At 43.4% G+C, this 13,453-nt stretch overlaps 1 protein-coding gene across 8 annotated transcripts in view; it reads right to left on the bottom strand.

Moving 5' to 3' along the window:
• LOC147252552 (mitogen-activated protein kinase kinase kinase kinase 4-like) overlaps nucleotides 1-13,453 on the bottom strand; it is a 105,345-nt gene that overhangs the window by 32,183 nt on the left and 59,709 nt on the right. For all 8 annotated transcript variants that reach the window (XM_086220886.1, XM_086220887.1, XM_086220891.1 and 5 more), the window contains exons 5-13: nucleotides 10,757-10,867; nucleotides 10,513-10,603; nucleotides 7,974-8,104; nucleotides 7,408-7,462; nucleotides 4,798-4,876; nucleotides 4,509-4,684; nucleotides 4,248-4,320; nucleotides 3,776-3,986; nucleotides 243-404 (exon numbers count right to left, since the gene is read on the bottom strand). In XM_086220886.1, coding sequence (XP_086077012.1) covers nucleotides 243-404; nucleotides 3,776-3,986; nucleotides 4,248-4,320; nucleotides 4,509-4,684; nucleotides 4,798-4,876; nucleotides 7,408-7,462; nucleotides 7,974-8,104; nucleotides 10,513-10,603; nucleotides 10,757-10,867 — 1,089 coding nt within the window. The remainder of the gene's footprint in view (nucleotides 1-242; nucleotides 405-3,775; nucleotides 3,987-4,247; nucleotides 4,321-4,508; nucleotides 4,685-4,797; nucleotides 4,877-7,407; nucleotides 7,463-7,973; nucleotides 8,105-10,512; nucleotides 10,604-10,756; nucleotides 10,868-13,453) is intronic.

The following is a 13,453-nucleotide window of genomic DNA, read 5'->3' as shown; positions in this document are numbered from 1 at the left end:
AGTAGATCAAAAATCATTTTTAAAATATGATTAAAAAAAACCTCCAAATTTTGGTTATCACTTCATTTTTGACATGTACTGAACAAGAAAAAGGTATAAATGTCATCCATAGAAATAAACTTTCTTGCAAAGTTGACTTGGTTCCTGTCGATTTAAAACAAAACCTGTTGTTTGTGACTTTCTGTCGTCTGAAATGTGATTTGCCCATCAGAGCCACTGTGCAAACGTCTGCTCGCAGGTACCTGCTCCCTGTCGGCCCTCCTCTTCTCCTCCTCGGCTCTCCTGCGCTCCTCCTCCTCTTTGCGGCGTCGTTCCATCTCCTCTATGCGCCTCTTCTCCTCCTGCTCACGCCGGCGCTGCTCGCGCTCCTGCTGCCTCCTCATCTCGCGTTCTCGTCGTTGTTGCTGCAGGTTACAGGAAGGAAGCTCGTATTGACGCTTACTAATTAGCAGAGGTTTACTGTCACAATCAAGATTTCTTCACCCTCAAATTCAAATATTACACAGTTTCAAGTTCACTTCAGCTCAGAGGAAAACCCGGCATTGTCCTCGCAATGGGGAGTTGATTTTATTTCATTATGCGACTGAAATGTTTTCTGCATCAGAACCCGTTAACAAAAGGTGTGTCCATCTCCAATCAAGCTTGTTATCCCTTTTCATTATTTACCATTTTTATTTACCTTTTCTAACATTGATGTTTCACAGTTGAACAGTTTTCTTACTCCCACAGTGTGTTTATCTGCTAAAGTTTCTCAGTTTACTACCAGGTTTTATTTGAGGAAATACCATCATCAATTAGTCAAACAGTGAAAATTTGAGTTTCAGCTGATCGAGGACACACCGATAATCAGTTTGATTTAAAGCCTAGAACTGTCAACGATTTCCAAGCGGCTTGATTACGAGGCTGCGTTTCTGAAGCCCCTGCAACGACCCAAACGATGCTTTCTGAGTCTCACACTTCCTAAATTGTTGCCACGTGTTTGTGTTGCGCGATGGAAAAAGGGCACCAGTGTAATATGTGGCAGCTGTACGGTCTTGTTCCAGTGGAGAAAATATAAATAAACACAGGAGGAGGAAGATAAATGGCCGGCATTTGGAGCATTCGGGCAGAAGACACATCAGCCTTCAGACGTAATCATTTCATCAGAGGGAAGGCATAAGTCTAACTGGCAGTTACCTAACACTTGACTCTATAAGCAGACAGATGACGAAATTACACTGATTTATGTCCGTCATCATTTCACAGGAAGGTGCAGCGAAAACTCCAGGAGGCATCGGGGTTTTACGAATTCTCAGCGAATGCCGGGCATGTATGATTGTGCAGGAGGGAAACTATCAGCACAGGAAAGCACATGCATGAGGTCAGGTTAAGCTGAGAGAGAAGGAACATCTGCCCAGCGTCTACTAAAGCATGCTGAGATGTGTTGAAACCAACCACACACTTGGCCTTTACATGTCCACCTCCCTTCATTTCTGATCTGAGTCCCTCTTGCATGGATTTAGGTCTCCATCTCTTCCTTCATTCTACTTCTGTCTGAACGTGTAATCATTTCTTTATAACTTTTTTTCCTCCTCCACTGAGACAAGTGAGAAGCAAATGCAGCCCAGCTCACGGAGACGCTAATAGAAAAGGACCAGCACTCAAAGAGATAACGGGTAATTACAGAGAGAGATTTCAAACACATCCTCTAGGGGTATCATTTTTTTCCCCACTGCCTCCTAAAATTGATTTTGAAGTCTATTATATAAATTATCAAGTAAAAATGTCATACAGAGATCGTGTGAAACAAAGTGCATCCTCCAGCCTTCTCACAGCACCATGGCAAACCCCAAGCTGCGACCAGAGAAGAGCTAGAATCTTGTTCTGACCTTAAACCAGGTTCACTCCCCTCTGCTGAGAGGAAGACAGTGGGTGGTGAGGATTATTCAGAGTAATTGGGCTGCTAGTCTGAAAGGACATGTTGCTACTGTTGAATTCTTCAATATAGTTTTCAGAGCTTTGATGACGACAAACACAAACTAGGACGCGTACCTCAAGTCTTGTGACACGCATCTCAAGGCCTGTGCAAGTAAGACACAAAGTAAACCAAGGTTTGTGTTTTGTCTGTTTTTAGGTAAATTGATCCTTCAACTGGAAAGCAGAGTTGAAGCTGATTATTCTACAACAAAGCCTCTCCAGGGTGCCAGCTGGTGGTAGCTCACAATGGGTAAAACAGTTTTAATTCCAGTGCACACGGAGTGTCTCATGATGAGTGGTGTGATATTATTCATCTAAGACGCAACGACGTGCTGACGTGGCAGATTCTGTATCAATGCAGTGACAGATCACCATCAATTACAACATTTGTTGTTAATTTTCTTGCTTCGGCCGGACAATCGCAACGTGTCACCTGCTTCCAGATGTGGTGATGCTTTAAGCGTGCGTGCACGTTAGGCTAGGTGCTAGGCTAATGTTACAGGACATCTGTGATATAAACTTGGAGACCAAAGAGGATCGTTCAGCTACGTGGCTGCTGTCAAAGACCTCGTGGAGTCCACGAGGACAGCCAGGACCGTGTGCAACAATGACGTCACATCATATTAGCCAGGACTAGCAGGTTGCATTCATGTGCTGCTTGCAATGCTGAGAGCGGTTCATCACACGTCCATGTTGCAGCCCTTTCTACTTTAATAATGGAATTCACATTTATCTGCTTTGTTGAAGGAAAAACAAGCAAATATGTGGTAAAATCGAGGAGTTGAGGAATGAAATGCATTGCATAATCCCACTGTGTTTGTGTGCGTCAAAAAAAACAACTCAGATTGGACGTTCGTCCTTGAATTCATCTTAGTTGAGATCTTCATAGTGTTTGTTTTTTGTCCAAAATGTGCTCAAAAACGATTGAAGCCTGGGTGATCATTTATTCAAATTACAGCGGTACTCAAATGTTTCACAAAAGACTTCATAGGTTGATCATCCAGATGTCTTTTTATGAAATTTAACTAAAAAAAAAAGTATGTTTCAGCTGCTCTGTGTGACTGTCCTGATGCGCTCCCAGGCTGTGTGTGCGTTATTGTAAAGAAGGCTGAGCGATTTCACTGACACGCTAGTTGTGCTGCTGTCTTCTGAGTAAAGATGTGTTCTCATGGCTGCCTGTATTTACCAAGCCTTTTATTTCTGCTCTTTTTACTGTGACTCCCACCAGGGTTTAGCAGAGCTCTCTTCTCTCTATCTTGTCACAATGCACAGCACAACTGGCCTCCATGATGATTTCATGTATTTAAAAAAAAAAAAAGATTTCCTTCCATCATAGCAGCCACTCACGAAACTGAGGAATCCTCCGTATAGTTACCCTGCGTGAGAAGCGCTTCAGTGTTGTAAAACAATGATGTCACTGACTCAGAGGAGAACCTCTCCTCCCTGCTGAGGATGTGTGTACAGTAGGTTACCTCATAAATAACTCAGGTACATCTCATGAATACAAGTATTTTTAGTCCTTTTCAAACTTTCAATATGAGCCTTTGGAGAGATCGGGGAATGTCAGTTAAATAATAGATACGCTCTTCCTGTGACTATAGAGGCGGCTGTATGGCCGCATCCTGCCAGCATCACCGTAGTGCAAATGTAGAAGACAAGTACTGCGTCTACTTGATGTGTGCGTGGCCTCTCCTGATCAGTGATTGTATCATCAGTCTGATGTGTCTATTGTGTGTAACAGTAGCAGCTGAGGACTGAGCCTGCCATCGCATTCATGATGTGGTGAGTGACGAGCAGGTCATGAGGCCTGCGTGTTCACCTCCTCCAGCCGTCTCCTCTGCTCCTTCTGCTGCTCGATACGCTTCTGTCTCTCAGCCAGAAGTTGGCGCTTGTACTCCTCCTGCTCACGAAGCTGCTGTTCCTGCAGGAGCTGCTGGCGCCGCAGCGCCTCTGAGCGCTCCTTGTTTTCTTGCTGCAGCCGGATGAAGTCGCGGCGCAAGGTCGACTCACCCGGGACGTTGACTATGGAGCTGTGCACAGCACGTGAGGACAGGCGTTAGGAGGCACGTTAGCTCAGAGGACGCTTGTAAACATACAAACCATTTAATTTACAGGAAACATCGCCACGGCCTGTAAGTTGGCAAACGACACGTTTGATATGCAAACATTTAAAGTTTTCTGCCTTTTCTTTGTCTCCCTTTTGTTGTAGGTTCAGTAGTGTTTTGTTTTGTTTTGATGACCAAGCTAGAACTCAGTAGTGGTCAACTTCTGGTACATGTTTGGAAACTCACCTTGGCTCTCCCTCTTGCTCGGATGCCTCCTCCTCCTCTTCTTCACTCCCACTGTATTCATACTCTGTCTCATCTGAGGGTGAAACAGAATGCAGCCACACAGTAAAATAACTCAGCTGCTATTGATAGAGCTACTACAGATATGATCAATGAGTTTATGTTTGTCCCCCCATCCACGCACACACACACACACCCACACTCACACCCACACACACACACCCACACTCACACCCACACCCACACCCACATCTAGCTACTCACCCTTCTCTCCCCTCTTCTTCTTGGTTCGGTCAATGTGGTCTTTGAGCTGGATGCGGACCTGCCTCTCGTTGGGCTGGTCCCGGATGAAGGGGTGTTTGAGGAGCTGCTCAGTAGGGGGGCGCTGAGTGTAATTCTTCACCAGGCAGCCTTCAATGAAGCTGAAGAACTTCTTCGACCTGCCACATAAACACAGGACAGTGAGGAGTAAAGTCTGGAGATGAGATTCACTGTCAATTACAGGGGGAGCCACTTCCTCTGAGAATCAATAGAAGGTTCAAACTTAGCCAACCATTTCTTGGACTTGAGCCGAGGAGGAGGATTTCTGGGAATGAGGAAGAGAGCTCTCATTGGATGCATGTCGCAGAGAGCTGAAGGAAAACAAAAACAGAGAAGACAAACCAAGATCAGAGGCTTTTGCTGAGATTCAAGCAAGAAAACCAGATGGGTCTATATTGTGATCCACGGGGGGCAGGGGGGTAAGAACAACCCTCACATCAAAAGCTTCAAATACTCATATGAACCATTTAGGCATTTCTGACCTCTGGAGGTTTACATTTCTCTCTAGTAAATCGACCATCATTCTTGAATAGAGTTCACCTCCTGCAGCTTCTGCAGCGTGGTTGATGGGGCTTTCAAAGGAAAGCAACTCTTCCATATGCAACAAAAGAAAACTGAAAACCAGAGCGACTGAGTTATGAGAGGAACTTTAGAGCACCAGCCCTAAAATGCTTGAAGCTGCTTGAAGACAGACTTACTTTCACTTATTGAGGTGTCAACAGTGTTTTGACATGGCGGGTCCATCAATCAAAGCCTCCAGATTGATTTCAAGACTCAAATTTCCACCAGACAAAATTACCACTGATCCAGTTTAGTTATTTTCTGCCGAATATTCAGAACTTTACACGTTGGAATATTCTCTGGAGGCTTGAGAGGAAAACGATCAGAGACTCTACCCTAAATCTTTCTTAAACAGGTCAACTATTACTCTCCCCAAAAAGGACAAAGATCCTCTACTCTGTGGCAGATTGAAGCCTTTTTTTCATTTTTCAATATGGAAAATAACATTTAGTCTCAGGGCAACATATTTTCAGCAAACCTTCCCAAGAGCTCGGTTCCACGCAGGCTTCATGTTGGGGAGGAAATCATTCTGCAGCACAGGAAGACTTTGGAACGTTCTTCCTCCTCAGGTGCCAGCTCTTCCCAAATAATGAAAAGAAAGTATCTGGACCATCAACTCGTCTGCTGAAGAGATTCCTAACTTCCACTGGATTTTGTTGGCTGGCCGTCTTTCATAATGTCTTCGGTGAAAACTTCCTCCCCCTACTTGAAGCCTCTGAGCATGATGTAATCAGGTGTTCTGCTCTGCCTCTGTTGGGCAGGCACGACAGTCCCATCAAGATTGTCTTCTTGCCTAATTTTCTGCACTTCTTCCAGCATCTCCCAGTGTTTACATGAACATGAACACTTCTTTCTCAAACTCGACAAAATAATACCCTCACTTCTTTAGGTTGGATTGACTGAGGCAGAGAGCTTTTCTGACCTGACGCGGTAATTTGACCTCCTCCATATCTGCTGCCTCTTTCAACTGTTTTTCAAATGCTGTTTCTTCATTCCCCCAGTGACCCTCATTATAATCGTTGTTCATAATTCAATACGCCCTCTAAATCCTGGTGCCTCTGTGGATGTTTGAAGACCATGGGAGGATGGCTTGGAAAAGGGCTGTCTGATGATAAACGGAACCATATTTTAAATACGGCTCTCTCTTCTTCCATACATGACATCTTAACACGCGACCTGACGATATCAGCATGGAGCCAAATTAGATATTTTAAACAGAGCTTTTCAGCTTTCCTTTCGAGAACAAACACTGAGTCAATAGTTATTTGTTTACATCTTTCACTTCCTTCTTCTCTGAAGTCATAAAAAAACACCTCGTGGAAGCGTTGCCCTTATTTGGAGATGTCGTAAAAAATAAAAACCCTTTTCCTTTTTTGAGGGACCTTAAGTGTCACATAAAGGGGACAGTGTTTTTTTTTTTTTATAAACTATACTATGAAAAATAAATAAATAAATATCCTACAAAATTTCATCTTTGATGCTTCAAATGGCACTTAGGGGAAACCATAAAAATAATGCACAATTAATCTTTCAAAAAACATCTAAAATTTAAAAACAGGATTCACAAAAACATTAAAGAGTCCGAACACCATTTGAAACACTTTAAAGTATTCCTTTATATAAACAATGTAATTGTATCAGTTTGAAAATACGGATTCAAAAGAAATAAATGATTGTGCATATTAAAATTTAGAACAAATATTTAATCAGAGCATTCCCACGTCCCCTGTTCCCGTCTGTTTTCTTCTCGCTCAAGTTAAACTACCAAGCCTTCATCGCCTTTCTGTGACACTTTGCTCCTTGTCCTGATGAAATGACACAACTATTCTCCAGTGGCGTGGAGCTAACAAAGAAGTTTGGTACATTGCGGGCTACTGTAGCAGCAGCTCTTCTTCTATGCTTCCCGTGTAGCCCTTACTCTCAGCTTGCTATCGCTGTTCCGAAGGGATGGGGAGGGATTGGCTGCACCCCCAAACTTGCTCTGTGCTAGGGTCACCTGACAAGCTACCACGGTGCAGCGCTAATGTGTGTTAGCCTTCAGTCTTGCTGCTGAATTTAAAAGGAAGCTGAGCGGTGGAGACCAACAGGTTCCACGTGAGTTGGGCGCTGTGTGGCTACTCCCTCTTTAGTGGGCGGTGGAGATGTGGAGCCTCACAGGGGTTTTACCACTACAAAAGCCTGTAATTCTACTGATTTACTGATGGTGATAAAATTAACATCTAAATGAATTCTCAAAAGACGCCATATAAAAACCAGCTTCAGCTTGGTGATGTGTACTTACGAGGAGCTCCCTCCGCCATCTCGATGGCCGTGATTCCACAGGACCACAGGTCACTCTGAAGGAGACGAGACGACATGAGTTCAGTATCTTATGGAGGCACGTGTTATCGCTTTTAAAAGCTTAAATCCTACCAGATAATAAAGATGTTTAGCTCACACAAGCAAAGATTTATACACCACTGAACCGGATCATTATTATTATGATTATTGTTGTGGTTAAATTACAGCACTGTTTAATTACAGAGACAATCAGGGCTATAACTAAAAATAAGGACGCATGACAGAGTTACACAAGCAGCACATGACAAGGGTAGGAATAGCTCTTTCCTATCTCAGCCTATCTGACCTTAAGTGGCTTCTGCAAGTCCAGTCATTTTCCAAAATTCTCCCCTTTTCTCAAAAATCCCTTAAAACTATCACAACAGTGCCATCTGTTATAAACACAGCATGTTTCTCTCATACAGCAGTGCTCAGTTCTGCTGCCCTCAGCACTTCCAGTTCTACTTTCTCCCATTCACAAACATTCACAGTGAAAAGTCTAATTACAGCCAATCCATAAAGCCATACCCTGTAGTCATAGGTAGCATCTGGGTTCTCATCACAAGCGATGACCTCTGGAGCCATCCAATATGGCGTCCCGATGAAGGTGTTTCTTCGACCTACTGTTCGGTCGAGCTGAGCGCTTACACCAAAGTCCACTGAGGAGCAAAAGAAAGTCACAACCAATTACTGCTTGCTCATCAACAGCAAATCTTCCTCTTTAAAGAACCTGAGAGCCAAAGACAGTTTTGTTTGTGTTGCCGCGTGAATTCACTGACAGTGTTCAACACGTGGATCACAAACAAAGTTGCTATGATTTTTAAAATTTCCAGTGAATAAAATCAAGGACAGTTCAGAGTCTACCTGAGGGCAGCCAGCAGGCATTGTACGAGCACATTGTTTTTTATAGTTTATCCCCTAAGCTAAATAAAAGGTCCATACTTTTGCCCAAGCAGCTGTGCAAGTACACACAAACACAGTTGAGTCGTGTTATGACGCCTCAGGTTAAGTTGTTGCTGTGTTGTAAGCGACTTCACATCCTCATGGCTGAAACTGTTAAATGGGGACATAGTAAGAACAGGGGCTCTATATCCTGTGCTCTCCGTGGTCGCTGTAACAAGGTAACACATACATATACATATATATATATATATATACATATACATATATATATATATATATATATATATATATACATATACATATACATATATATATATATATATATATATATATATATATATATATATATATATATATATATATATATATATATATATATATATATATCATGATTATCTTGAAGCTACAGTTTGGGAAAAATGTTCATCATCGACAATTGGAAAGCTGGTTCCAGACAGAATGATCAACCACGTATCTGTCAAATACAGTGATATTCACTCTTTGTATGAAGGATTAAAACTGCGTCATCATTCTCTCTACCACGGAGACAAAAATAGTGACAGAAAAATTACAGCAGACGAGATGATCAGCTCAACTCTTCAAGTTGGTGTGAGCCGTCAATCCAACCAGCCAGCTGGTCAGACTGGATGATGACTTGATAGCACAATTCTGGTTAGCAGAGGGAAACTTTAAACTGAGCTGCTTTCATCAGAATCAGCTGTTGAGTCTGAAAACTTTGTAGCATTCGTTTTCTCATGGAGAAAAATCAAAAACAAGGAAAGTGGCTAACTATCATCATCATCATTTATAGTCAGGTTCCAAGTAACATGGTTCATACTCAGTGAAATGGCAACTCTCCACGAATCTCAGTTGAGTGCAAGGTTCTTGTTGATGCCTAGGGTCTTGAGGTCATCCTTCATAGCTGAAGCCCAGGTTTGTGTTGGGCAGCTTGCATCAGCTTTGCTTGCTACCTCTAAGCTGCAGGCCTCACTCATCCAGTTGTCTTTGTTGCTACACCCACGTCTCACTAATGCAGTGATGGATGTGATGCCTCCAAGCTTGGTCCTAAGTATGGTGGTTGGAACCCTTTCATGAAGCCGGGGCCGCACATCCAATGCACCACTGACATCTCTGAATGGCAGAGTGTGTCCTTCTCTACTTCCCTTACAGGCCAGGTTTTGCTGCCATGTAGCATGCCAGGTCTAACGCAGGTCCTGCAGATTTCACCCTTCATTTCCAGGGAGACTCCCCATGAGTCCATGAATGGCAGAAGATCTATGAACTTTTTCCCAGCCGCACTGAACTCTGGTGATGGAGCTTGTCTCTGCGCCTCCTCCGGTATCTAGCATGTCTACTAGGAAGCAGAACTTGCCTACAACTTCTATGTCACAATCAGCCAAGGTGACCCATTCTGGTAGTTTGGGATCCAGTGCTGAGAGACCTCAGCACCTTGGGCAGATGAAATTTGAGGCTTTTAAGAGCTTGCCATTGATTTGGCTCCAGCATCCATGAATCCAGTGTTGGTAGGCAGGAAAGTGGATGGAATTTCTGCCTACACCCTCGTTGCAGACATCTCAGGGGTATTTTCCAGTCTTGGTCTTTGGGCGTGAGCTACTGGTGGAGATCAGCTCCTTAGTTTTCCAGAGTGTCGACTCTCAGGCCTTTGTCTTCCATTCCTGATTTCCAGGCAACAAACATTTCCTGCTGCTCTATGCTGACAAGCAGCTCCCAAGGTAGATGTATTTGGAATTCCCTGGATAGTGCCTCCATGATGGCAATGAAAAGCAGGGGGCTTAGGACAGAACCCTGATGAACCCCTACCTTCACACTGAAAGCTTCTCCAATGGTTCCGTTCATGTGGAGCTTTTGCAGTTTTCATACACTGCCATGACTGTGTTAACAAGCCACTCTTCAATTGGGGTGTCCATGACACGGTCATGTTCGTTCCACTCAAATTTCTTGTGAAGCAGGGTTTCACAGTGTTCCTTCCATGCTTCAAGTTTCGAAATCCTCTCACTGCTAAACAAAGTATAGCACTTCCCACGCAGAGTCAAAGTGCTTTTTACCTTTTTACTATTTTCTGGTCCCCAATTTGGGGGGGGGGGGGGGGGGGGTTATTTGGCACTAGATGTGGTGATGGCAAAGCCATCCAAACCTCACATACCCAGTTTGACCTCTGCATTTTCAGTCAGCAGCACATTTTGTCCTTTGATGTCACGATGGATGACATGATGAGCATGCAGGTGAGCTAAGCCCTGTAAAGATAGAGGAAAAAACAAAACTTGACTTAAAGCTCAGTCCGACATGATCGTCACAGACAATTCAAGCCTCTTCTTCAACAACAAAATGTTCCACCACAGCACAGAACATTTGAATTGCCATGAGAAGGCTGTGAAAGCACCCCTGACCCTGAGGATCTCTCGGGAGATGTAGGCGATCCAGTCCTCCTTCAGCGTGTTCCCTTTGGTGTTCTTCACCAAGTCTGTGATGGAACCGGCTCCGCAAAACTCCATCACCAGCTGGAAGAGAGATGAGGAGACATTCTTCATTACTCTGTCGGTCAGATACCACATGCTAAAGGTGATAGCTTGACATTAATAAACTGAGACAACATTAATTTTGTCATCTACACTCAACAAACAGCACAGTTGCTGAAAAAAAATGTTTCAGCTCTTCAACTTGATATTTCAGCCTCTTTTGGGGCCAAGTCATGAAAATGATCCTCCACGTGTGAAAATGGGGATTCTCTAACTTCTCATGAGCACAGAGCAAATCTTATTCCCCCTCTTCGGCCAACTGGTGTTTCCACTAAACTGTAGAAAAAATTCAAAGTAAAGATATGGATTTTTTTTTTTATCCTTATATATTCTTATTAATATATTCATATTCTTATATTTGTGACAAAATCTCTTAGAATGAGGTTGTGAGGGTCAATATCAGAACAAAGATGTTTTCTAAAGTCATGCAGAAGATGACCTGTAGGAAGAACGCACCTGCAGCACCACAATATAATTTCACAAATAATTTGCCTCTGACAAATATTGTGCCTTCCCACAATTTGATCATTGCAGTAGGTGGTAGGCCTTGATGCAGTTTGGTCTACATTTTGATTAATTATGCAAACCTTTCATGCAATAATGAAAGCCATAAGCTGGATATTATATTCTAATTTGGCCAAAAGCCACCTCGAGATTCTATACTTGCAATTCAAACTTTAGCAGCTCTACTGCGAACACAAAAACACAGTTTCCGATCCGCAGCCTCCTCGGTATCATGATATTACCATCCACTTGGGTGTGGATACCTTCATTTTTTTTTTTTTAGAAATCCCAAACTCTGAGGACCTAAAGTGGGCTTCCGACAAAGACACCATCATTCTACAGGTGCAGCAGAGGAAGAACCTCCTGTGTCAGTTCAAGAAATTCCACCTGCTGCAGGATCTGTGGATCCAGTTCAACACTGCAATAAATCCACTCTGCAGTTCAGGCCGGCCACCAACCAGGTCAGGATCACCCTGAAATGGACAGGACTGCAACCTGTGGAGCTGTCCTCCATGTAGGAGTCATACAAGTCCAAAAACAAAAAAACTCCGCTCGAGACGCTACACTCCCTCCAAATTACAACTTCTCCCCTCTGTTAAAGGCTCTGCAAGCCAAAGAGGATGCATAAAAAGCTGCAAGTCGTCACCCTCAATCAACACTTAAACCAGTCCACAGCGTCAAGAACGGCAAGTGCACAGTGACCCTGCGACATCCAACGCATACTGCACCTGCAATATTAATCAGTTCACACTTTCTGGTAAAAATTCCATGTTTACTCCACTACGCTCCAGTTTGAATAATTAATTACCCACTGACTCTCAATGCTGCAGTCCATATCATCCTTGTACTCAAGTCCATTGCACTGATGTCCTCTTGTTTCTGCTTTTTTACCAACATGAACATACAGCAGATATAAAGTACATAGTTTTAATCTTTGGCCAGCCTTGTTTTAGCTATTTAGTAATAATAGGAATGGAAAAACTTCAAAGGAACTTGGATCTATAGTTGCAGGTGACATCAGTCCTAAGTCTCTGACAATGTAAGGGACACGTGCACAGAGCAGTCTGACAGTGAGAGGTGTGAGAGTGTGGGCTGTGGAGGGGTCATGGAGGCAGCTGTAAAAACAAACACAGGAGGACGGAGTCATGGAGTGAGAGTGAGAGTGAGACTTCTCCAGAACAGCAGGGCTGGAGGCTCATAAAACAAGGTCATCCTGCCTTCACCGAAATGAGCAGCTATAAGTCTCCCTCTCCCCTTTGCTCCGATTCTCATTTCTGATCATTTGTTTTGTTGCATGTCCTGCCTGCTTTCATTCTCTTCTCTCTTCCTACACGACAACTAGGGAGGGCTGTACTCTTGAACATGTATGTTGGTATTTACTTTTGCGCGTCACATTTCTAAACAATGCTGTGTACAGAGCGAGGGATTGTGAAAGCGTATGAAGCATACACCAACTCCTACTGCAGACTTCAGGCTCAGGAGGGTGAATATCTAATAGGTCTCTTGTCTGTGGTCACGACTGACATTTGATTCCTGAATAAATAATTATTCATGTGTTGTACATTTGGGAAAACTTAACTCCCCTCCGTCACTTTTTTTTAGAATCTACACACAAAAATCAGTCCACGGGACAGAGTTTATAGACAATTTTCCTTTAAATTTCCACACCAGCTGAGGGTCCGTCCTGGAGGAGACGGAGGTGTGTGTCTGGTCAACAGCTTGTGACTTCGGACAGCGGGACTCTCTGCATACCTTTGTGACTTTGTGATCTGGTCTGTATTTGCAGTATCTATGCATGCCTGTCCATCCAGGGATAAAGACTCTCCTCTGTGAGTCTCCATGGAGTTCCTGCCTATTTCCTCCTCTGTTAAAAGTGTTCTTTTATAGCAAGTTACTCCTCGTGCTGATCGACGGTCTGAGGACAGAGGATGTCATATTGTGCACAGATCGTAAAGCCTTTTGAGACATTCTGATTTTGATTTCAAGCCTGATAAACAAAATATGATTGGTTGATTGAAACGGCTTCATGGATGTGAAAATGAAGCCGATTTACCACTGACCTTT

Source organism: Aulostomus chinensis, chromosome 12 (assembly GCF_037954235.1).
Source record: "Aulostomus chinensis isolate RoL2024-O1b breed Wild chromosome 12, RoL_Achi_v1.0, whole genome shotgun sequence".
Lineage (NCBI taxonomy): Eukaryota > Metazoa > Chordata > Actinopteri > Syngnathiformes > Aulostomidae > Aulostomus > Aulostomus chinensis.
Note: the sequence above shows the minus strand (reverse complement) of the source record. Positions and strands in the feature narration are given on the sequence as shown.